General features: G+C 47.5%; 1 protein-coding gene across 1 annotated transcript; it reads left to right on the forward strand.

Moving 5' to 3' along the window:
• Window positions 1-2,902: 2,902 nt before the first annotated feature.
• Window positions 2,903-4,208, forward strand: OLIG1 (oligodendrocyte transcription factor 1). Its single transcript, XM_036850772.1, has one exon. It carries the CDS (start codon window positions 2,990-2,992, stop codon window positions 3,800-3,802), a length of 813 nt encoding a protein of 270 aa, XP_036706667.1. The 5' UTR covers window positions 2,903-2,989; the 3' UTR covers window positions 3,803-4,208.
• The last annotated feature ends 16,198 nt before the right edge of the window (window positions 4,209-20,406 follow it).

Raw genomic sequence — 20,406 nt, forward strand, 5'->3', positions numbered from 1 at the left:
AAAGAGCAACGTGTGCGTTTCCATCTCTGATTCCCCGGGCGCCCCTGCCTACGGAGGGGGATGTTAGGTCACTGTCCCAGGTTGAGCTTCTGTCTTTCTCGTTCACTTCCTCTTCCTGCTGGCAGAGGAAGGTCCCGGGAACCTCACCTAGGATGTGGGAGGAGGAGGAAGCCAGAGGGTGAGGTGTCTGGGGTCTACCCCAACCTGGCACCTCAGCTACAGGACAGAGGGGTCCTCAGGGTGAGGGCGAGCTTTGCCAGAGGGGGCTGTGCAGGATTCATGGAGGTTGGATGCTGGGAGCCGCCTCTTCTAGGACATGGCTGAAACCCATCAACTCCCCAATACTGGCTCGGCCTTGGCTGCCCCCTCCATCCATCCTTTCACCCTGTCCCCAACCATCCCCATCGTGGCCCCCTCCTCAGCTTCCTGGAGGCCTGGTCCAGCTGGAGAGAATTCTGGAAGCTGGCCACCGATGGGGCAGCTCTGCCTGTCCTGTCTGAAGGCACATTATCAACCCCAGAAACCCACCACCCTCCCACCCTCTGGGAGCCTCAGTTTCACCATCTATGGCAGGGTTTTTTTAAATGCCCAGCTCATACGGTTCCCGTGAAAATCAAATGCAAGTGTCTGTTGAAATGCTTTGGGAAACAGGATGCTTTAACAAAAGGGGGAATGATTAGTGAGGTCTTAAGACTTGAAACTTTCAAGGTGATTTCCTTGGTCTCTCTCCTTCCTGCCTCATACAGTTCTGCTTGGAGACTTAGGTCCTTCCTGCTGAGGTCTCTTCCTCTCTCCCTAAGTGAGTCCCCCAGCCTGTTAGGGGGTCCTATCAGGCCCCTTCCCTCTCTAGGAAACCCAGGGGAAACTCTTGGATTAAAGCACTGTTTGGAGTTTGCACATTTCAGGGATGAATCTGTGAGCTAGTAGAGATTTCACACCAATTCTTAGACACCCCTGGTACACACAGTCGTTGCAAAGCTTTGGGAGGATGAAGAAATGAACAAATGATTCCTGCCCACAAAATAATCACAACCAAATGCAGAGATGTCCTCCACATAACACCATCTAGGCTATGGGAAAAATGCTATCAATGGTCTCTCGAGCGTGATGAGAGGAAGAAGATGAGAAATCACCAAGACTCTGAGAAGAAGGTAATGCTGGAGCTGAACCTGAGGCCTGGGCAGGATGTTATAGGCAAAGCTGGAGGTCAGAAGCAGAGATCAGAGTGAGCCTATGGGGAGAATGTTGGTGGAAGGAAACGGAACAAAGCAGCCCTGAAATCAGCAAGCATGGCCAGTGGGCTCTGAGAGCTGAAATCAGTCCCCATTATGATAGGCCCTTCAACAGCATCCCTCTTCATACACCAAAGGGGACCATGGTAGAGAAGCTCATTCTCTTTCAGTTACTGTCAACATCAGCACTGTCCGGTAGAGCTCTCTGTGATGATGAAATGGTCTCTGTGCTGTCCAACAGATGGCCACTATAGCCACTACTAAGCACTTGCAGCAATGCTAGTGCAACCAAGGAACTAAACTTATAACTTGATTTTATTGTAAATAGTTAAATTTTAATAGGCACAGGTAGCTGGTGGCTACTGTATTGGATGGTAGAGGTTCAGATACCAAAATGTCCTCTTTCCCATGCCATTTTGCCATGGGATAATGACAAGCTGCAATAGTATGCCCTGGTGTTGGGATAGAAGACTTCCAGGGTCACTGAGTAATCTCTCCTTTATTTGGGGAAGAGAAAAGTTCAGTTCCACCACGAACAGATATGAGTGTGTGGGTGGGTTGTTGTTTTTGGATTTTGTTGTTGTTGTTTCCTGCTAAAAGGCCAATTTCTACGTGAGTTTTTACTTAAGCAAGAGTCGAGTCGCTGACAGAATGAATACGTGTCTCTTTGGGGGAGGAAAGAAATCCCACCCCCAAAGCTCCTTAGTCCCTAAAGACCTTTTAGTCAGAGAGAGGGAAGAGGGAGAGGTTGGGAGTAACCATTCTAATGCTACTGGTCCTTGAGCCCAGAAATTTAGTTCTCAAACCTCGCAGGAAATCACGTATTTAAAAAAACCTGTTACAACCATGCTCATAGCGGCATTATTCACAATGCCCAAAAGGTGGAAGTAAACCAAGTGTCCATCTATAGAGAACTGGATAAACAAAACGAGGTATATACATATAATGGAATATTATTCAGCCTTAAAAAGAAACAAAATCCTGACACATGCTAAAGCATGAATGAACATTGAGGACATTATGCTAAACGAAATAAGCTGGTCACTAGAAGATAAATACAATATGATTCCACTTATATGAGGCACCTAGAGTAGTCGGATTCATAGAAGTATAATGGTTGCCAGGAGTAGCAGGGAGGATGGGGTATTGTTTAATGAGTATAGAGTTTCAGTTTTGCAAGATGAAGAGTTCTGCGGATTGGATGCACAACAATGCACTTAACACTACTGAACTGTACACTAATAAACGGTTAAGATGGTACATTAAGTTATGCGTATTTGACCACAATTTAAAACAAACCAATATGCATATGTATACCAAAAAGTAGAGGCAGAGGGCAGAAGGAGGTAGGCACAGGAGTTTTAGCCTCACCATGCCACCAGTGCTCCAAGAACAGCCGCACTCCACCCGAAAAGGCACGTCCCTCCCTCCTTCCCTCCCTCCCGGAGGCCTGTCCTGTGATTCTCCATCGGGCGCTCACAATAATGTCCTTAAGCGGTGCCAGCGGTACCTCCGCGCCGGCCTGAGGAGCGGGTGGCCAATGAGCACGCGCCTGCGCCGGACCTCGCGCCCCCATTGGCTGCGCCCAGCAGCCCGCGACCCCTCAGGTTCCCAAGCCGGGTTTAAAGGGGTTGGGCGCGGGCTCCTGCCCTGCCATCCGCTCCCCGCGCGCAGGTCTGCGGGGAGGGGCGGCCTGCTGAAAGGTCCACCCCGGGGCGTTCCTGAAGGGCGCTTCGGCCCTCCCCACCGTCCCCCAGATGTATTATGCGGTTTCCCAGGCGCGCGTGAACGTGGCCCCTGCGACCATGCTGCGGCCACAGCGGCCGGGAGACGTGCAGCTCGGGGCCTCCCTGTATGAGCTAGTGGGCTACCGGCAGCCGCCCTCCTCCTCCTCTTCTTCCACTTCCTCTTCCTCCTCCACGACGGCCCCCCTTCTCCCCAAGGCGGCGCGCGAGAAGACGGAGGCGCCCGCCGAGCCGCCGGGCACGGGATCCGGGCCGGGCGCGCACGCGGGCGGCGGCTCCCGGGCAGACGCCAAGGAGGAGCAGCAACAGCAGCTGCGGCGCAAGATCAACAGCCGAGAGCGGAAGCGCATGCAGGACCTGAACCTGGCCATGGACGCGCTGCGCGAGGTCATCCTGCCCTACTCGGCGGCGCACTGCCAGGGTGCACCGGGCCGCAAGCTCTCCAAGATCGCCACGCTGCTGCTCGCCCGCAACTACATCCTGCTGCTGGGCAGTTCGCTGCAGGAGCTGCGCCGCGCGCTCGGCGAGGGCGCGGGGCCCGCTGCACCGCGCCTGCTGCTGGCCGGCCTGCCTCTGCTCGCCGCGGCGCCGGGCTCAGTGCTGCTGGCGCCCGGCGCCGTGGGGCCGCCCGACGCGCTGCGCCCGGCCAAGTACCTGTCGCTGGCGCTCGATGAGCCGCCGTGCGGCCAGTTCGCGCTCCCCGGCGGCGGCCCGGGCGGCGGCGCGGGCAGCCCCGGCCTTTGCACCTGCGCCGTCTGCAAGTTCCCGCACCTCGTCCCGGCAGGCCTGGGCCTGGCCGCGGTGCAGGCGCAGTTCTCCAAGTGAGGGCTGGCCCGGGCCCGGGGCGCGGCCTCGGCCCGGCCTCCCGCCGCCCAGCTTCTGCGCGTCCCCGCGCCCTGCGCCCCGCGAGAGCAGGGCCGAGCAAAGAGGGCATTTCGAACTTTCTCGCCCGGAGAAAGGGACTGTTGGGCGTCCCCCTCCCCGCCCCCACCCCGGGGAAATTAAAGTGACCCGAGCGGATGTTCGATAGAGCGTCGGGGCTGTTTGGGGTTCTGGGTGGATTCCAGCTGCTTTGCGCAGCAAGTGCGCACTCCCACTGCCACTGTCACCCAGCGCTTGTCTCTCCCGGCTCCTGGAGTCGTGCGCTTCGCAGGGGGTGATGTGGACTTCAGGGCGCCAGGCTCGCCCAGGGTGCGGCGGCAGGCCAGGCCCGAGGGGACCAAGGGGCTGCTCTCGGAGGGCGGGGGGGGGGGGGGGATGGCGGTGTTTTCCTCTCCTCGGCCAGAGGTCATAGGCGCCCTTGTTCCCAGCAGCCAGCCCCTGTTAGAGGAGGCTGCTCGACCCCAGAAAGCCGAGAGACCACTTAGTCGGTGCAGAAGGTCTCGCGCGTAGCAGACGGACAGACCCTCTGCGGCTGGACGGTTGGCGTCGCGGTGCCGCGGGAGGGGGCGATGACAATTCCCGGGTCGATGGGTGTGCTGGGTTGGGAAGTCCGCTTTCGTACCCCGACGATTACAATGCAGCTTTTGATAATCGCATAACCGTGTGTTTTGTTGCGATTATTCGCTTTGAAATCCTGGGGTCTTCTTAGAAGGGCAGTTTAGAACTCAAGATTCATCGTTTTGTCCCCCCCCTTCCCCAAAGGTAGCGTAACCAACATTTGAGCTTGCTTAGAAACAACCACCTTTCCCCCGCAGAAGGGGTTCCCGGTGTCCTAAAAAGTAGGTAACAATGCGTTTCGCCGTTGCCGTCCTGTCAGAAAGCACGATCTCTAATTAATGTTGTGCCTCGTTAAAAGACGCGGAGGGGAACCGGGAGTCTCACACAGCAGGCTGCTCGGAGCGGCCCCGCTGCGGTGGCGACGGCGGGATGGCGTTTTCCGCGCTGTCCCTTCACGTGCGGGGTCTTGGACCAGCGCGTGGGGCAGGTCATCTGGCCGCTGTGCGATTGAAGAACTATCAGTACATTGATTTGTTACAGACGTTAACAAATTACTCCACCCAAGATGATTTTATGATCTTTCAGAAGCTTGCTTTGGATTTTATGTTTAAGGTTTTTGGTTGTTGGTAGTAGCCGAATTTAACTGGCATTTTATTTTTTTCTCTAACTTTGTTCCGTTGCGCTGTGAAGAATCAACAAAATAAACATGTAAAAACCTTACATTTTCCGCCTGATTTGTTTGTTAATAAAAGTGTAAGGAGCCCTGGTGGATCCAGAACCTCAGGATGAAGGGTAATAATTAAATGACGCGGGTCAAAATTTTTAAACCTGACTTCCTGATTTGTAAAATAATCCAATGGAGTCAAACTGTAGGTCAAGTTCAGGCATCTCAGGCGAATGGGTGGGTGAGAGGAGGGAGGGAGGAATTCCAGAAATTAGTTTTTAGCCAGCTGGGGGGGGGAGGGTCTTTTTACACTACAGTCTGAAAAATGGGTTATGAAATACATTTATGATAAAATTATTTTCTATCTCATCATATTTCTCAGAAATCTACTTTTTTCTGTCTTAGTGGACAGAAGCTTAAACAATATCTCACGGCTATGAGCTTTCCCTCCATCATTTAAATCAGGTTGGAGTTGTCTCCCAGGAAATTATGACCTTGGACATCATTTTATTCTAACAAGTGAAGAAAACTCTTCTGTCTGATGATGTTACAAAGAATTTGGAATGTGGACTTGCTCACATGCGATATTTAAATATTCATAGTTATTAATGAAATACAACCACATTTAAAGGTAGGGGGATTGTAGGGGAGAAATAGTGTCCCCTTTAACCTGTGGGAAATTAAAGAAAGGCCAGATAAGGTGATTTACTCAATTTTATCCACATTGGTTAATGTGAAGCATGTATACATTTAGGAAAAATGAGCATTCACTTCGGGAACACAGAGGGATTGGTGGGGAGGAGTGCAGGCCAGATGGAATTGCCTTGCCTACCATCCTGGCTAAGTGTCTATTTACTCAAGGGGAGGGGCAGGAGAGGACTTGAGGGAAAGTAGTGCTATGCACGAACCCACTTCGGGGAAGAATTTCTCATTCTTCCTGACTCTGCCATCAGAAAATTCACAGGCTTCTATTATAACTAAATTTGAATTGTGGCCTTCTGTGTATTTAACAGCTGTCTTTGCTTACCTTGCATCTTGACAATGGACAGAGAGAAAACGAACAACTAAATCAAAACCAAATCAGGTCGCCCCTGAAAAAAAATATTTCTAGGATATTAGAAATAAACAATTCCTCCAATAGTCCCGACTATATCACCTAGATGCCATCCTCATTTTGAAAACCATCTCTAAAAGAAGCAGAAAGCTATAGGGCAGAAAAGGGATGGGTGGTCTCCCTCCTGTCTCTACTTATAAACTGGAGCAAGTACCAGTGCCTTATAGGAAAGGTAACACTACATGTGATTTTTTTATTTAACTGAAAAAATTCACAGCCTATCATGCTTTCCAGAACCACTAAATACTACGAGTGAATTTCACAAGAATATGCAGGGCTATTTTGAGTATCATCAAAGTATTTAAGTTATCTGCCTGCATGTAGCATCTTATTGGCCCATGTGCCAAGCAAGATGAGCAGACCCCCTCCTTATAAGGAATTTACATTCCAAAAAATAGCATCAGAGGGCATTCAGGAGTCCTGTAGAATAAAAGGCAATTATATACGGTGCCCCAAATGCAAAGTTAGACCTCTGAACATGTCTATGGGAGGGTAGCATATTCTGCAGACACAATATTTAAGTGTAGACATGTATGTTGTAGAGCAAGGAGTTGCTTTTTGAAATCTGCAGGCAGGCTTTTTGCAGAAGGAACAAGTTTAAGCTGGTCTTGGAAGCGGTTGGGAAAGCAGAGAGGGTGTAAGACAGGCTCCTTGAGAAAGGTTCACCCGGCTTCAGAAGCACAATGAAAAGAAACATGTGGCTCAATGCCAAAAAAAGTTCTCTGCATCCAGCCAATCACCAATTTGTGATCCCAGCGATGAGAGTGAACAGAACCTAAGGGGAAAATACACAAGGCCCTGAGAAATTACGTTGTTATATGTGCGGGAGGCCAGGTGAGCAATCAATCAGTAAACAGAGAGCAGATTAAATGCACTGTGGGATTTCCCTAGCCTGTAGTGATGGTCTATTTAGAGGTGTTCTCCTCCAAGGGAAACTGATTACACCAGGTATGAAAATACAACCTTGTAAGATGTATAACTTAGAAGGCACGTGTCCCCATCAAGAAAGAGGCTCCACCCCAAGTATGGAAAGTATTTCACTTTACCAAATTTCAGATTATTAACAACAGTGCTTCCATGTTGCCCGTCTGGTTCAGGGTCACCCATCTAGTCTTTGCTGACTTCCCAGATATGCAGGTGAGGCTGGGTCCAAGCTGGCAGTCAATACTCAAGAGTCTTAGCCTGCTAGCTAGACCTCATAGGCCATAAAGGAAGCCAGCCAGAAGAAGGACTTTTCTTTCTGCCACACAAGGACACATTATGAACTTGCTAAGAACAAGGTGATGGTTAGGAAGAGCTTTTTCTCACCATGGCATACAGCACATCTATTGAGAAAATGCATTTCCTCCAGAAGGCATTTTCTTGCTAGCTCACTGCCCCTTCCCTCTTCTGCACACTCATAAATATCAATAAGAAGATTACCACCTTCACTGAAGGAGGCTCAAGAAACCACAGATTGAAAAATGTCATGTTTTTCTAACACACAGATTCACTTTTATCAAGCAACTTTTAGTTGTAGGGAAATATTGTTTTCAAGCAGGGTCCAGCTTCTCCTACCAAATATAAGAGTAGCAAATTAATCCTCAAGACCTAAACTGCCTCTTTATTTATGGAGATGTTGCAAATGACTTCTTCAAGCGGTTTCCATTCTGTCCTTTTTAACTAAGCCCAGCATAAAAGCTGAAATGCCTGTTCAGAAATTAAGCCCAATTCTTTCTGCTCGTGTGGAATTGGCCCCTCCATTAGAAAACTTTCCCCTTTGCCTCCAGCTGATGTTGACAGGCCAGAGCTCAGACTCTGGGTTCAGGACAACCAAGTCCTTAAACATTACAGGCTGCTTGATGCTCGGGGGCATCAAGCAAAGGGAGAGATTTCTCCTTCACTCTCAGCTTTCCTCAATGACCACAGAGGACAGTGGACCACTGCCCGGGACAAAGGCCACAGGTGCCAGATCATCTCTGACTCCCACAGAATGCCAGTGGAGCAAGAGACCCTAGGGGTTATCTTCCCACCCTCCTCCCTACCGAATAAGGCAACTGTGGCCCAGGAAGGTCATGAGCACGCCCGAGGTCCCCAGGTAGTCAGCGATGCCAGGGTCCAGTGCCTGCTTTGAAGAGGCAAAACCTGCTTCCTTGGTTTGCCCTGGTGGGACTGGAGTCTCCTGGAAACAGGAATCCCGGCAGGAGTTGAGCACATCCTTCCTGCCCCGCGGAAAACCGCTGGCCTCTGGCCCCATGCAGCCTCTGCACTCAGCCCTCCGTCTGCCCCTGCGATTAGCAACCAGAAGAGGCAGACCCAGGGCCAGTCCCCCACCAGGTGACCTGGCTGCAGTTTAGTCACCTGAACTTTATCCAGCAGCCTTGTCCCAAGCCCCGAGGGAGGCCCAGATTGGTGACAGGGAGCGGCAGAGGCAAAGCAAACCTTTTGAGAGATCCTCTGATGGTTACGTGTTTGTCATTAGGGTTTCAGAAAGCGCCGCTCAGAAGGCAAGGGAATAGACAGCTGACGGACAAGGGTGGCAGGGCAGAGGGGAAAGCAGTGTCTTAGGGGTTTCCACTTTGGGGGCTGCCTTTTAGTGTTTCCATGGTGACAGTGTTCTCACACTGATGGACCCTGATTTTCTCAACAGTGTGGGCATACTTTCTGCCGAGTGTTTTTCCTGGACGTGAATGTTTCTCCAAGAGGCTGCTTGGCAGTAAGTGCTGGCTGCCACCAAACCCCAGGATAGAGGACAGGCACCCCGATGGGGGCCCTGCACGTGGAACACCAGCCAGAGGTAGATGATGGATGGGGAAAATGCTCACCATAGGCCCCAGCACTGGGATCCAGAAGGGCTATTGTGTCCCAGATGCTTCTAAGTAATATGGGTAACTCCTTAGAGGATGCCAAAGTTATACAGCCAGGAGACTCCAAAATAACAAGATCAGATGAGAACACATCGGTGGGGAGAGTGAGGGAGAGAAAAGCCACCTCACCTGGAAGCAGGCAGGTGGGAAAGTGGAGCCGCTGGTAGTGGGAATGGTAGAGCAACACTAGTACGAATAAAAATGGTCTTGACATTGACAAGAGCTAGCATTGCGTTTATCATGTACCCAGCAGTGTTCTAAGCATTTTACGTGCATGACTTCATTTTGTAGGCGCTACTATTACCCCATTTTACAGATGAGAAAACAGAGGCATGAAAAGGTAGACACTAAGGAAGCTGAGGCCAGTTAAAGAAAGTCGTAGAACCAGACACTGAAAGAAATGAGGCTTTGTCTGGGGGAGGGAGAGCCCTCCCTAGGTTTCTTTCCTCATCCTCAGTTCTCAAGGTCAGCACTCCCACCCACCTCTACTCCTCTGGGCCCAGGTCTGGCTGTGGTTGATACTCTCAGAATGCGTCTAATCAATGTGAAGTTGAGATTCAACACGTCCCTGCACACAGTGAATAGACACTCCAGCTAATTCCTCCTCTTTCTTGAGTTAGAAATGCCCTGAGATCAGTGTGGTTATTTTGGATATTTCACTTCTAGCTTTTTTGTTTGTTTCATTTGTTCCACTTTTTTTTTTTTTTAAATTTCCAGCGTTGCCAGATCTGGCTGCTATGAGGAAGGACAGTAGTGAAATATCAGGGATTGTGGGTGGGCCAGAAGGCAGACCTCATGCAGCCTACACCTTCAAGACAGTGTGTCCCTGGTCCTGCTGGCGTTCAGGCAAAAAAACAAAATGCAAAACAAAAGCTTTGAAGGTAGTGATCCCTAGGTGTCCTCCAATTCAAATCTTAAAATCCAGAGTTGAGCCGAAGTAGAATCCGTAAAGAAAATTTTGAAGATAACTTGATAACATTTTGTCTACCTAGGGAGTATTTTGTTGCTGTTATTATGATCGTTTGGTTTTGTTTGCTTGCTTCTGGCAGTTTTAGTCACGTCATTCCCTGTGCAGTCCTGGTTCTTCATAGCTTTTTACTTTATCAGAGACAGTTACAGTCAGGAGGCAAAACCAACAATTTTCTCATCACCAGTGGAGGGAACAAAACAAAACTGGACATCACAGCATCTCATTTAATAGACAACTTTTGAATTCACTCATGACTGTGTAATCCATGGTTCTAGGGGCTCTGAGATGCCCTTTGTATTTTATACTCACAAAGACCCAAAGTAACTCAAAGGGAGAGTTTTCAGCTCTGAAACATAAACCATCCCCAGGGAGTGTGTGAGGGAGGGATGTGCTGAAGGGGGCTAGTGGGGCAGACCTGCACCCACAGGAGGGACAGAGATGGGGGGAGAGTCTCTTCATCTCCCCATCTCCTCCACCCCTGGAACCCGTGCTGTGCTCCAGCGCAATCAAATACCAATCTCCTCTCCCATCTCCTTTCCACCCTCCTGTTCTTCTCTTCCTGTAGAGTCTTAACTATGCACTGCCTCGTGCCTCGCCATCTGTCATGCCTTGCCATTGGTTACTCTACTCACTGGCCATGTGACCTTGGAGAGGCTACTTGAACTCTTGGTGCTTCAGGCTCTTCAACTCTAAGATCTAATACTAGGAGCCACCTCACTGGGGGTTAAACGAGGCAGTGCATGTCAATGGTTAGCACAATGCCTATTGTAATGGTGGTTGTTTTTCCTGTTGCCACTCATAGTTTTTTCCATCGGCTAGAAATACGTTAGTTACATGATTATTATCCTGTTGATAGTTCCTTCAGAAAGCAGTGGTGTGCACTCAATCATTCCCATCTTCTCTTGCAATTCATGAATAGGGCTCACGTCAGCATTGGATGGTGCCAAGTAAAAATCCATTTCTAATGAGCAAAGCTGCATTCTAAAATCTCCAGCTCCTTCTGGCACTAGCTCAAGCCCAACGGTGGCTTTCGAGGGGCTTCTCCTAGGGAGCCCTATACTGGGCTCTGTCCTTCCAAGTTGGCTCTCAGAGCCCAGCTACGACCCCCTGCTACTGTGGAGCCAAAATGCTTCTCCAAGATAGAGGGGGCTGGGCACCGGGATTTTCCTTCTGCAGATTGACTAGCAGACAACGGGTTCTTCAGAAACCACAACATTTCAGCTGTTTTGACCACAATAGCCACAAGCTGAGTGGACGTCATTTTGTCCCAGCGGAGTGTCAGCTCAGGACAGCTCCAAACACTATCAACTGGTTTGTGGTGAGGGGCATAAACACCAGGCTGGCTGAGTGAAGTCACTGCCTGAGTCATCTCTCTACAGGGAGGCCGAAGAGCGCTCAGGCCCACAGGGCTCCGGGAAGGTGCTGGGGCTCCTCCCAGCCCGCAGTGAGCCCGGACCGGACTCAACCATCATGCCTCTGTCCAACAAGGGAGCGGCTTCCTGCTAGGCACCTACACACACTTATTTCTCAAATAGTGCTTGTGGTCATCTAGCCTCAGGGGATGGTGCCCAGAACAAGTGTCAGCCTGTGTTCAGGAATCTGCCTCATCAAAAATACCTGTTGAATGAGAAAGGAAGGAAGGAGGGAAGGAAGGAAGGAGGGAAGGAGGGAAGGAAGGAAGGGAGCAAGAAGGGAGGGAGGGAGGGGAAGAAGGGAGGGAGGGGAAGAAGGGAGGAAGGCCTTATTAGTGTTCAAATTTTAAATCATAATTATGTTTTATTTCAAACTCATTAATTAAATGATTATCTTAAACTGGTCAACAGGACACAGTCAGAAAAAAATACTCTGATTAATTAAACTTGTCTCCCAAAGTAAAATAAAATAGATTAGACCTGTTTTTTGCTCCTCGGGTCTTAGGAGGAAATAGGGCACTGAGAAGCAAGTAGCGCCTGGACTCGGGTGAGGCCAATGAGGCACTTCCTTGGATACAAAATTTAAGGGGGCACCAAAAACTCAGTTATCACAATAAAATTTTAATGCGATTTTTTTAAAAAAATCAAAATTGATGCAAAAATCCATGAACAAAATATCAAAAGTTTAAATACAGACAGGACCAGCGTCACTGATTTTTTCCCAGCCTCCAACACAGCAATGGAGGCAAGCCTCCACCTGCCCCCTCCCAGTTTGGAAGGGCCATTCCCACGTCACTCACGAGGCCATCGCCTCCCCACTGTCCCTGCCCTCCTGGGCCAGGCCAGGGAGGCTGGAGGGAAGCACTTCAGATGCCGAAGGTAGCTCTCTGTCCACTGATGCCAGGGTCATAACAGGGGCGTAAGGGGCAGCCCTTGGGCAACCTGGCTGGCATCAGAATGTTCCCTTCCCAGTTGCCCTCTCCCTAGCTCTGTTACCTTGCACAGCTTTATACAGAAACTCTTTAAGCCTTGATATCCTCATCTGTAAAATAGGAGTGATAGTGGTGTTGGCCTCTCAGGATTAAATGACACCTGTGAGCGGAGCGCCTGGAACCCTCACGACTGTAGACAAGCCCAGGAGCCCACGTCTCCCTCTCCTTGGGAGCGCAGGCCGTGGGGCAGCAGCGCGGCTCGGCTCGCAGAGGGAACAACCCCTGTTGCCTTCGGCTGTTTGTGCAGAGACCCGTGTAGCTGGCCCTGCTGAGGGATGCAGGGCGGAGGACACAGGTGCGCCTGGAGCTGTCTGTGTTTCTAAGGAGCCTCGAAATGGTAGCAGTAGTTGTATAGCAACAGTGGTGGTCCACACTGTTCCTGAGCGTCTCACGAGGCGTGTTATTTAGCAACAAGCCTGTGCTAAGGGCTTGGGGTAGACAGAAGAGTTCAGAGGAGGGAATCCAGCCCAACAAGAGGGAGGGCAGGTCTCGGGGCTGGAGTGAGCTGCACCCTGTGCTCAGCCCTGCTAAGTGCAACTTCCAGCCTCGAAGTCTGAAGCCCTGGGGGACGAGGGAACTCCCTCCGCCAGGCCCAGGGCTTCATCCCCTCACCTCACCAGGTGGTGGTGTCCCCTGGGGCTGGAAGCCTGGTGACTCCACGCAGGGAGCCTGGGGTCGCCATATCAGGGCACGCTTGACAATTAAACATAAGGAGGCTTGGAACACGGTCCCATGTCACCCAAGGCCCAGCTGGGTAAAATAAAGGGCTTTGTTTTCTGAGCAATGGCTGATCCTCGCACACCGCTGCCCCTCACACCAAAATCTTAACCCTGGGGAGATAGTTCCCCAAGGCAAGGAATAGATAGCCCACCTTTCCCGCTGTCTTTGTGGTTGTCTGAAAGTTTTCGGGATGTCGTAAATATTATACATGTCAGGTTTTTAAATTCAATCTATTCATTTGAAAACTGCTTGCCGTGGCTTTTAAAAAGAGGGGTGCCTCGTTCAAGGGCATGCAGGAATAATCAGTTACACTCAGTGGCCTCTTCAACTGGAACGATCCCCCCTCCAAAGGGAAAACTCTAAACGTTTACGTTCATTTTTAAATTTAAAAAAAAAAAAAAAAACAGAATTGGAAAAGACCCCTCCCCCCTTAGGAGAATTTGTTAAATACTTGTTCATTCAAATGACCGTCCCTGATTCAGCAACTAAAACAGTGTGTTAAAAAGCCTTTGAAACAAGATTTGCAGACACTGGGTCCTGGTCAAGCCGCCCCACCCAGCCTTATAAAGAGCCTGCAGAGATCAGGGATGCCAGGACGACTCTTTTACTATTTCTACTTTGGAACTGTTGTGAGAGAAACAGAGAGGGAGGCTTTGGAACTGGCTTCTATGGCAATTTTTAAAAGAGAGACCTTTATTACTTAGATATACTCATTGTAAATAAATTAGACCATTTCAAAAAGAATACAGAAGAAAATAGAAATTGTCTATTATCTCCCTGCTCTGAAAACCGCTGCTAACAATCCCCCGGTATAGATTGTTACAAATTTTCTTCTCTGCACACATAGTCAAACATACGAAACAGATCAGAGTTAAACTAGACAGACTGTCTTGTAACCTGCTTTATTCCTTTAACAATAGATTGTGGACAGCTTTCTATGCCAAAAAATATGTTCCTACGTCACCATTTAACCTGGATTCTACTGTACGCTGTCCTGTGATTTATTGAAGTAACTCCCTATAAATGGACATTTCATTCTCCCCCTCAATGTTTTACTACTGTAAGTCACACAGTAGTGAACATTGTGTACATACATCTGTGTGCCCTGTCTCAGTTTATCCTAGGATAAATTTCTAGAGGTGAAGTAACCACATTGAAAGTTATCACATTGGTCAGGCTTTGATACATTTGGAAATTAGGTTCCCTCCAGGAAGGTAGGACCAATTTACTCTCCCACCCGCAGGTCCTGAGAACGTGTGTCCTCATAGCCTTGACTGCACTGGGTACTTTTATTTTGAAATATGTCCGTGTGTCTCTTTGTATTTGATATCTTTTTATGATTACAGAAAAAATACAAGATCATTATAACATTTCAAACATTATCAATTGATATAAAGTAAAAAGTAAAACTCCAGCCTAAAGCTTTCTATTATAACCCCACACCCTCAGATGACCTCATCATATTTTTTCCAAAATTTTTTTTCCATACCTATACAGAAAAAAAAATTTTTTTTTCTTTCTTACAAAAATGGGTTATTATTCAGGTTGTTTTGTAACTGGCTTTTCTCTTTCTATGTTTCTGTATATACTGTGGCTTCCTTTCCACGTCAGTTATCAATAATTTACAAATAAATAAATACAGGTCTCATTTTCAATGGTTGCCGAGTGTTCCACAGAAAGGACATGCTATAACTCACTGCCCCAGTCCTCAGGGATGCACACTTGAGTTGTTTTCAATATCTGAATGAACATCTTTGCTCACAGATCTCTGCATGTGTATAGGACCTTCCTAAGATTATTCTTAGAAAAACACTCATGCCAGAGGGCTTGCACATTTAAAGTGTCAATAGCTGTTTATCAAATTACCCCTCCAAAGCTAACACTCCTGCCAACAATATATGAGAGTGCCTGTTTTCGTGAGATAAAGAGGGTCTAGACCTTCCCTTGGCAGGTGTATATTGTGGATATATTTTGGAGCGAGGGAGAACCAATCTGGAAAGGATGTAAGAATCCTTTGATATCTTTGCTCACACGAGGGACCTCAGCTGTCCCGTCTCCTCACCCCCTCCTATCTCAGTTCATGCATGCATAAATTTTCAAAGTTATATAGATATTTTCTGCAATATTTATAATTGGTGCATAAGAAAGATCTGTATGAATTGACCCACTTTCTATCCAAATCAACCAATTCAAATGGCAAATACATAATTCATTTTTATGCAACCTTGGGATTTCTGATTTTCCACATCTGTAAGAGAAGAACACAATCTGTTCCTTGCAAGCCACCACTGGGAGATGGTTTGAAGACCGTGGCCATTCTTGAACTGCTCTAAGCCTGCATTGTTCAATATGGCAGCCAGTGGACACATACAGCTATTGAGCACTTGAAACGTGGCTAGCCTGACCTGAGACGTGCTGTAAGTATAAAATACACGCTGGATTTGAAGACTTAGTATGAAGAAAAGAATCTAAGCTATCTCTTTAACAATTTTTGTATTGATTACATGCTGAAAGGATAATATTCTGGACACACTGGCTAAATAAAATATACTGTTAAAATTAATTTTACCTCTTTCTTTTCTTTTAAAGTGGTGACTAGAAAGTTTCCAATTACATATATCTATATGTGTAGAGGAGAAAATGAAAAATGTAAGATTAAGTTTAGGTATTCAAAAATATAAAAAGTACCAGGTTAGGTCTGGGCATTAAAAGACAGTGTTTAGTCTGAATGCAAGGAGACACTTGGAAACTAAAACGAATGACAAGTGATAAACTTGTGAGTTTCTCCTTTTTTTCTGTTTTGCCAGCCCTGCATCTCTTCCTTTCAAATAAATAAATAAATACATCTGTGGCTCGAATTATATTTCTCTTGGATGGCACTGCTCTAAGCTGTCTTTACACATGCAGAAATATACCCAGACTTTGTGTGCGGTCTCTTTCTCTCTCCTTCCTTCCTTCAACTCGGTTCAATCCTCTAATTTGCAGAAATCACTGATTATTTTCCCAGGATAGTTGACCTCTGTCACTTTGGCTATCTGGTATATGAACTGACTCTCTGAAGGGAAAACAAAGCCCTGATCTGTAACGTTTGCTCATTTCCACGGTGTCAATACTCCCATCATCCATGGCCAGTTCCAAGCTGCTGATGTGATGCCCCGGAACGTGGAGCTGGGAAGAGAGGCAGCGTAACCGGGTTCCGGTGAGCAGGTACAGCCAGCGCCAGCGCACCAGCGCTTATGAATTCTCTTCCTGTTGAGGCTGAATCCCCAGCCACATGGAAGGCAGGACCCCCACTGCCACTCAGGAAGCCAAAGGTCGCATACATTCGCTGCCCCCAATCCTGGGCACCCAGAGCTTGGGCTCACGATCTAAGTGAGGCCAATCTGATCCCCCTGCACAAGACACTGAATGTGAAGGTTGAGACAGGTGCGGGGGGGTTGGGGTGTGGAAGTTGGGATGGTAAATGCTGTCTGGGCCAGAGTCCGGTGGGGGGAATCCAGCTGGGGCAGCAGCAAGTGTCCGACGACAATGGTGACAGCAGTGGCATCCAGAGCAGACTGTTCTTGTGGCAGGACCTTGCTTGTCCCAGTTACCCTTGAACCCATTTTCTCAGCCTCCTCATTGATGCAATAAGCCAGCCAGTCTCCCTCCATTAATTCCTCATCTGCTAGGTTAACCAGAGTCAAGAATGCAGACTAGCTATTTACCTATAACAATCAGGTGATGTGATATAACAGGTGCTCTGGCTGAAATACAGGGCAGATAGGAGACTGGCTGCCACCAGGTAAGAGAGTAGTTCTAAAAGAGGGGCACTCGCCTGAATCATCTGTGGACCTTTAAAAACAGGCATGTCCAGAATTGAAAGCAGGAACTTGAATAGATATGTGTACACTTATGCTCATAGCAGCACTGTTCACAATAGCCAAAAGGTGGAAGCCAGCCAAGTGTCCATCCGTGGATGACTGGATAAACAAAATGTGGTATATATATTTATACACACACACACACACACACACACACACACACACACACACACACACTCTGAAATAGTATTCAGCCATAAAAAGGAAGGAAATTCTGGTACATACAACTTGGATGAATCTTAAAAACATTACACTTAGTGAAAGAAGCCAGGCACAATATTGTACAATTCCACTTACATGAGGTACCTAGATTTAGTCAAATTCATAGAGACAGAAAGTAGAATGGTAGTAGTTAGCGGCTGGGGGTGGTGGGAATGGGGAGTTGTTGTTTAGTGGATACAGAATTTCAGTTTGGGAATATGGAAAAGTCAAGATGGGTGGTGGTGATGATTGCACACCACCATGAATGTACTTAAAGCCACTGAACTGCACACTTAAAAGTGGTTAAAATAGTAAATTTTGTTACAGATATTTTACCACAATAAACAATAATTAAAAAAACAAACAAACAGATGCACAACTGATTTCCATTCCCAAAGAATTTTAGTCCAGGATGGAGGCCGGGCTTGTATGTGGGTTTTAGAACTCCACAGGTGAGCACACCTGATTGAGAATGACTAGGGGAAAGTATGGAATGATTTGAATTCAAAGGGTTTGATTTCAGTGACTTTTCTGCCTATAAGTCTTCACTAGTCTCTAAACCAGAGGTGGCTTGAGGCGTGAGGGCAGCTACAGATATGTGCTGTTTGTTTGTTTGTTTAAAATGAATTAGAAGTTGTCGACATTTGACAATCAGGAAATTTTACGTAAAAATCCAAAATTTGAATTTCTCTGGAAAGATTGGAAGATACAACCAAACTAGCCCAGCTTCCGCAGACCCAGTGAGTTAGAGCCGAGTAAGGATGACCCTCCTAAGCCACAGTCTCCACCATTCCCTTCTACTTTACCCCAGCTCCTCACCTGGTCTTTGAGGTCTTTGGGCTTCCGACCCACACTCTAAATGAGCAAGCTGACCAGTGCTGAGAAAGCCAATCCCTTTAAACTGTGTTTTCAAAGAGCTTATGAAATCATCCCCATGTTGACAGGTAAATAGGCAGCATTAGTTACATAAGCCAAGGTGATATTGACAAATACCAAAAGCTCCATCCTCCTTTTAACTTTCTTACTGATTTTCTGGGACAACACTGTTTTGTTAAACTGTAAATTCAGTCTGGTTCTTCAACAGTTAAGCTCTGCTTGAATTTTTTTTTTTTTTTAATTTAACACTCTTCCGTATTGGATCAAATTCATCAAGTCAATCTTGGATCTTATTTACCGAGGCTTCCATTTCAAAGTAACCTGGAATACACAGATTTCCTGTGACCGGCAGAAGGCGAGGCAGTTTGGGGGTTTGGCTGAGAGAGAGGATATAAAAATTATGGGTTCCTTTTTTTTTCATAAAGCAAAATTCAGGCTCCCCCAAGCCCCTACACAATTATCTCAACTCCACGAGGACGGGTGAGAATAGACGCCTCTTCTGATTTGGGGGCCTGTATTCAAGGAATTGCCCTGGGAATATCTAAAACAGGTTTGGCCAACAATAGCTGAAATACTCCCAGTGTGGGGTAAGAGGCCACGCTGCCTCATCATAGGGTTGATAAATGAGAAAAGAAGGAGAAAAAGGAGGGAAGGAGGGGCAGCAAGGAAGTTAGTGCCAATTTTCTAATTTTTACTTTTCAGTTGTCTCCCTTTTCTTGAGGCTTAACTTTTTTTTTAATTGAAGCTTAGTTGATGTACAATATTATAGAAGATACAGGCATACAGTATAGTGATTCACAGTTTTTAAAGCTTATACTCCATTTACAGTTATTATAAAATATTGGCTATATTCCCTGTATTCTACAATATATCTTTGTAGCTTATTTTATACAGGATAGTTTGTACCTCTTAATCCCCTATCCCTATCTTGCCTCTCCCCCTTTCCCTTTCCCCATTGGTAACCACACGTTTGTTCTCTATATCTGTGAGTCTGTTTCTTTTTTGTTATGTTTACTAGCGTGTTGTATTTTTTAGATTCCACATATAAGTGATATCATTCAGTATTTGTCTTTCTCTGCCTGACTTATTGCACTTAGCATAATGCCCTCCAAGTCCACCCATGTCAACAGTCTCCCTTTTAATATGAGATCCCAATGCTGCTTTCCTATCTCACCTTACAGGTGAGGCTTATAAGACCTGAAAATAAATTGCTTTAGTTTGTGGGTACAAAAGTTGGTTTGTGGGTGTTGCACTTGTGTGAAAGATACCTCAGCTTCAAAACCCAACTGACCTCAAGCCTCTGCTCTGTATTGGTTTCCCGAGGTCAGCACAGCACTCACCGTTGGCCTGTGTGGTACCCCCATAAACACACACACACACACACACACACACACACACACACACACACACATTTATCCTGAAGCGTGATCGCCTCACTCCCGGCAGGTGTGAGTGGGCCTGCCAGGGCCTTTCTGATTCCATCTCAGGCTATCACTTGTGTTCTAGTCTTGCAACTCCTCTGAGACTCCTAGGCTCCCTGTAGGCCCAGGGATGGTTTCTTTAGGGAAGCAGATATTATTTATATCATAAAAGCAGACTAGATCACGCAATGTCACTTCAATGATATAAACAGGCTCATGATAGATTCAAAATAAGCTTCCAGCTCAGCAGAAGTGAAATGTTCTCTCCGGGTGTTCTTTAGACTGTGTTGGGGTGAAATATGTGGGTAACACACATACCTAGGTGGTAGTTTCTCCATCTTTCATTGGAAGCTTGGGAAACCCTCAAAAAGGCAAATATTCTGTCCAATATGTGTGTTGCGTTCTGTTGAAAGCTTTTCATTACCATTTATCAGGATGACGAGCCAAATCCCAGCAGGATAGAGTCCCCAGAACACAGGAATTCCCACCTCCGTGGCCCACTCTTCCCCTATTCCTCTCTCTCCTTCAGGTCCCATCCTGGCCGACTCCACCTGTAATTCATTCCCTCCCTCACACCCGCCCACACTTTGGGTTCTTCCACATCCACCACTCCCTTCCCACCACGCTGTCCCTGTCCTCTTCCATCTGCCACAATCCTACAAGCCCTTCAAGGCTTGGTTCCAATGCTGCTTCCCCCTTTATGCTGCCTTTTATTACTCAGCACCCTCCCCCTCCTTTGCAATTCCTCCTCTACAGGGATCAGATCTAACTCCACCTTCTCCCCTCCAACATAAGGAAAACAGGGCAAGCCCTGGATGCACGTGGGAGGAAGAAAGAGGGGAAGGGGGACAGGGGTGGGAGGAGAAAAAGAAGAAGGGAAGCTCTTAGAGTCAAGGGTTGACATGCAATC

This window comes from Balaenoptera musculus, chromosome 4 (genome assembly GCF_009873245.2).
Source record: "Balaenoptera musculus isolate JJ_BM4_2016_0621 chromosome 4, mBalMus1.pri.v3, whole genome shotgun sequence".
In the NCBI taxonomy this organism is placed as follows: domain Eukaryota; kingdom Metazoa; phylum Chordata; class Mammalia; order Artiodactyla; family Balaenopteridae; genus Balaenoptera; species Balaenoptera musculus.

Excerpts from the sequence above, each read along its gene's own strand:
- OLIG1 (XM_036850772.1), top strand. The coding sequence starts at position 2,990 with ATGTATTATGCGGTTTCCCAGGCGCGCGTGAACGTGGCCCCTGCGACC.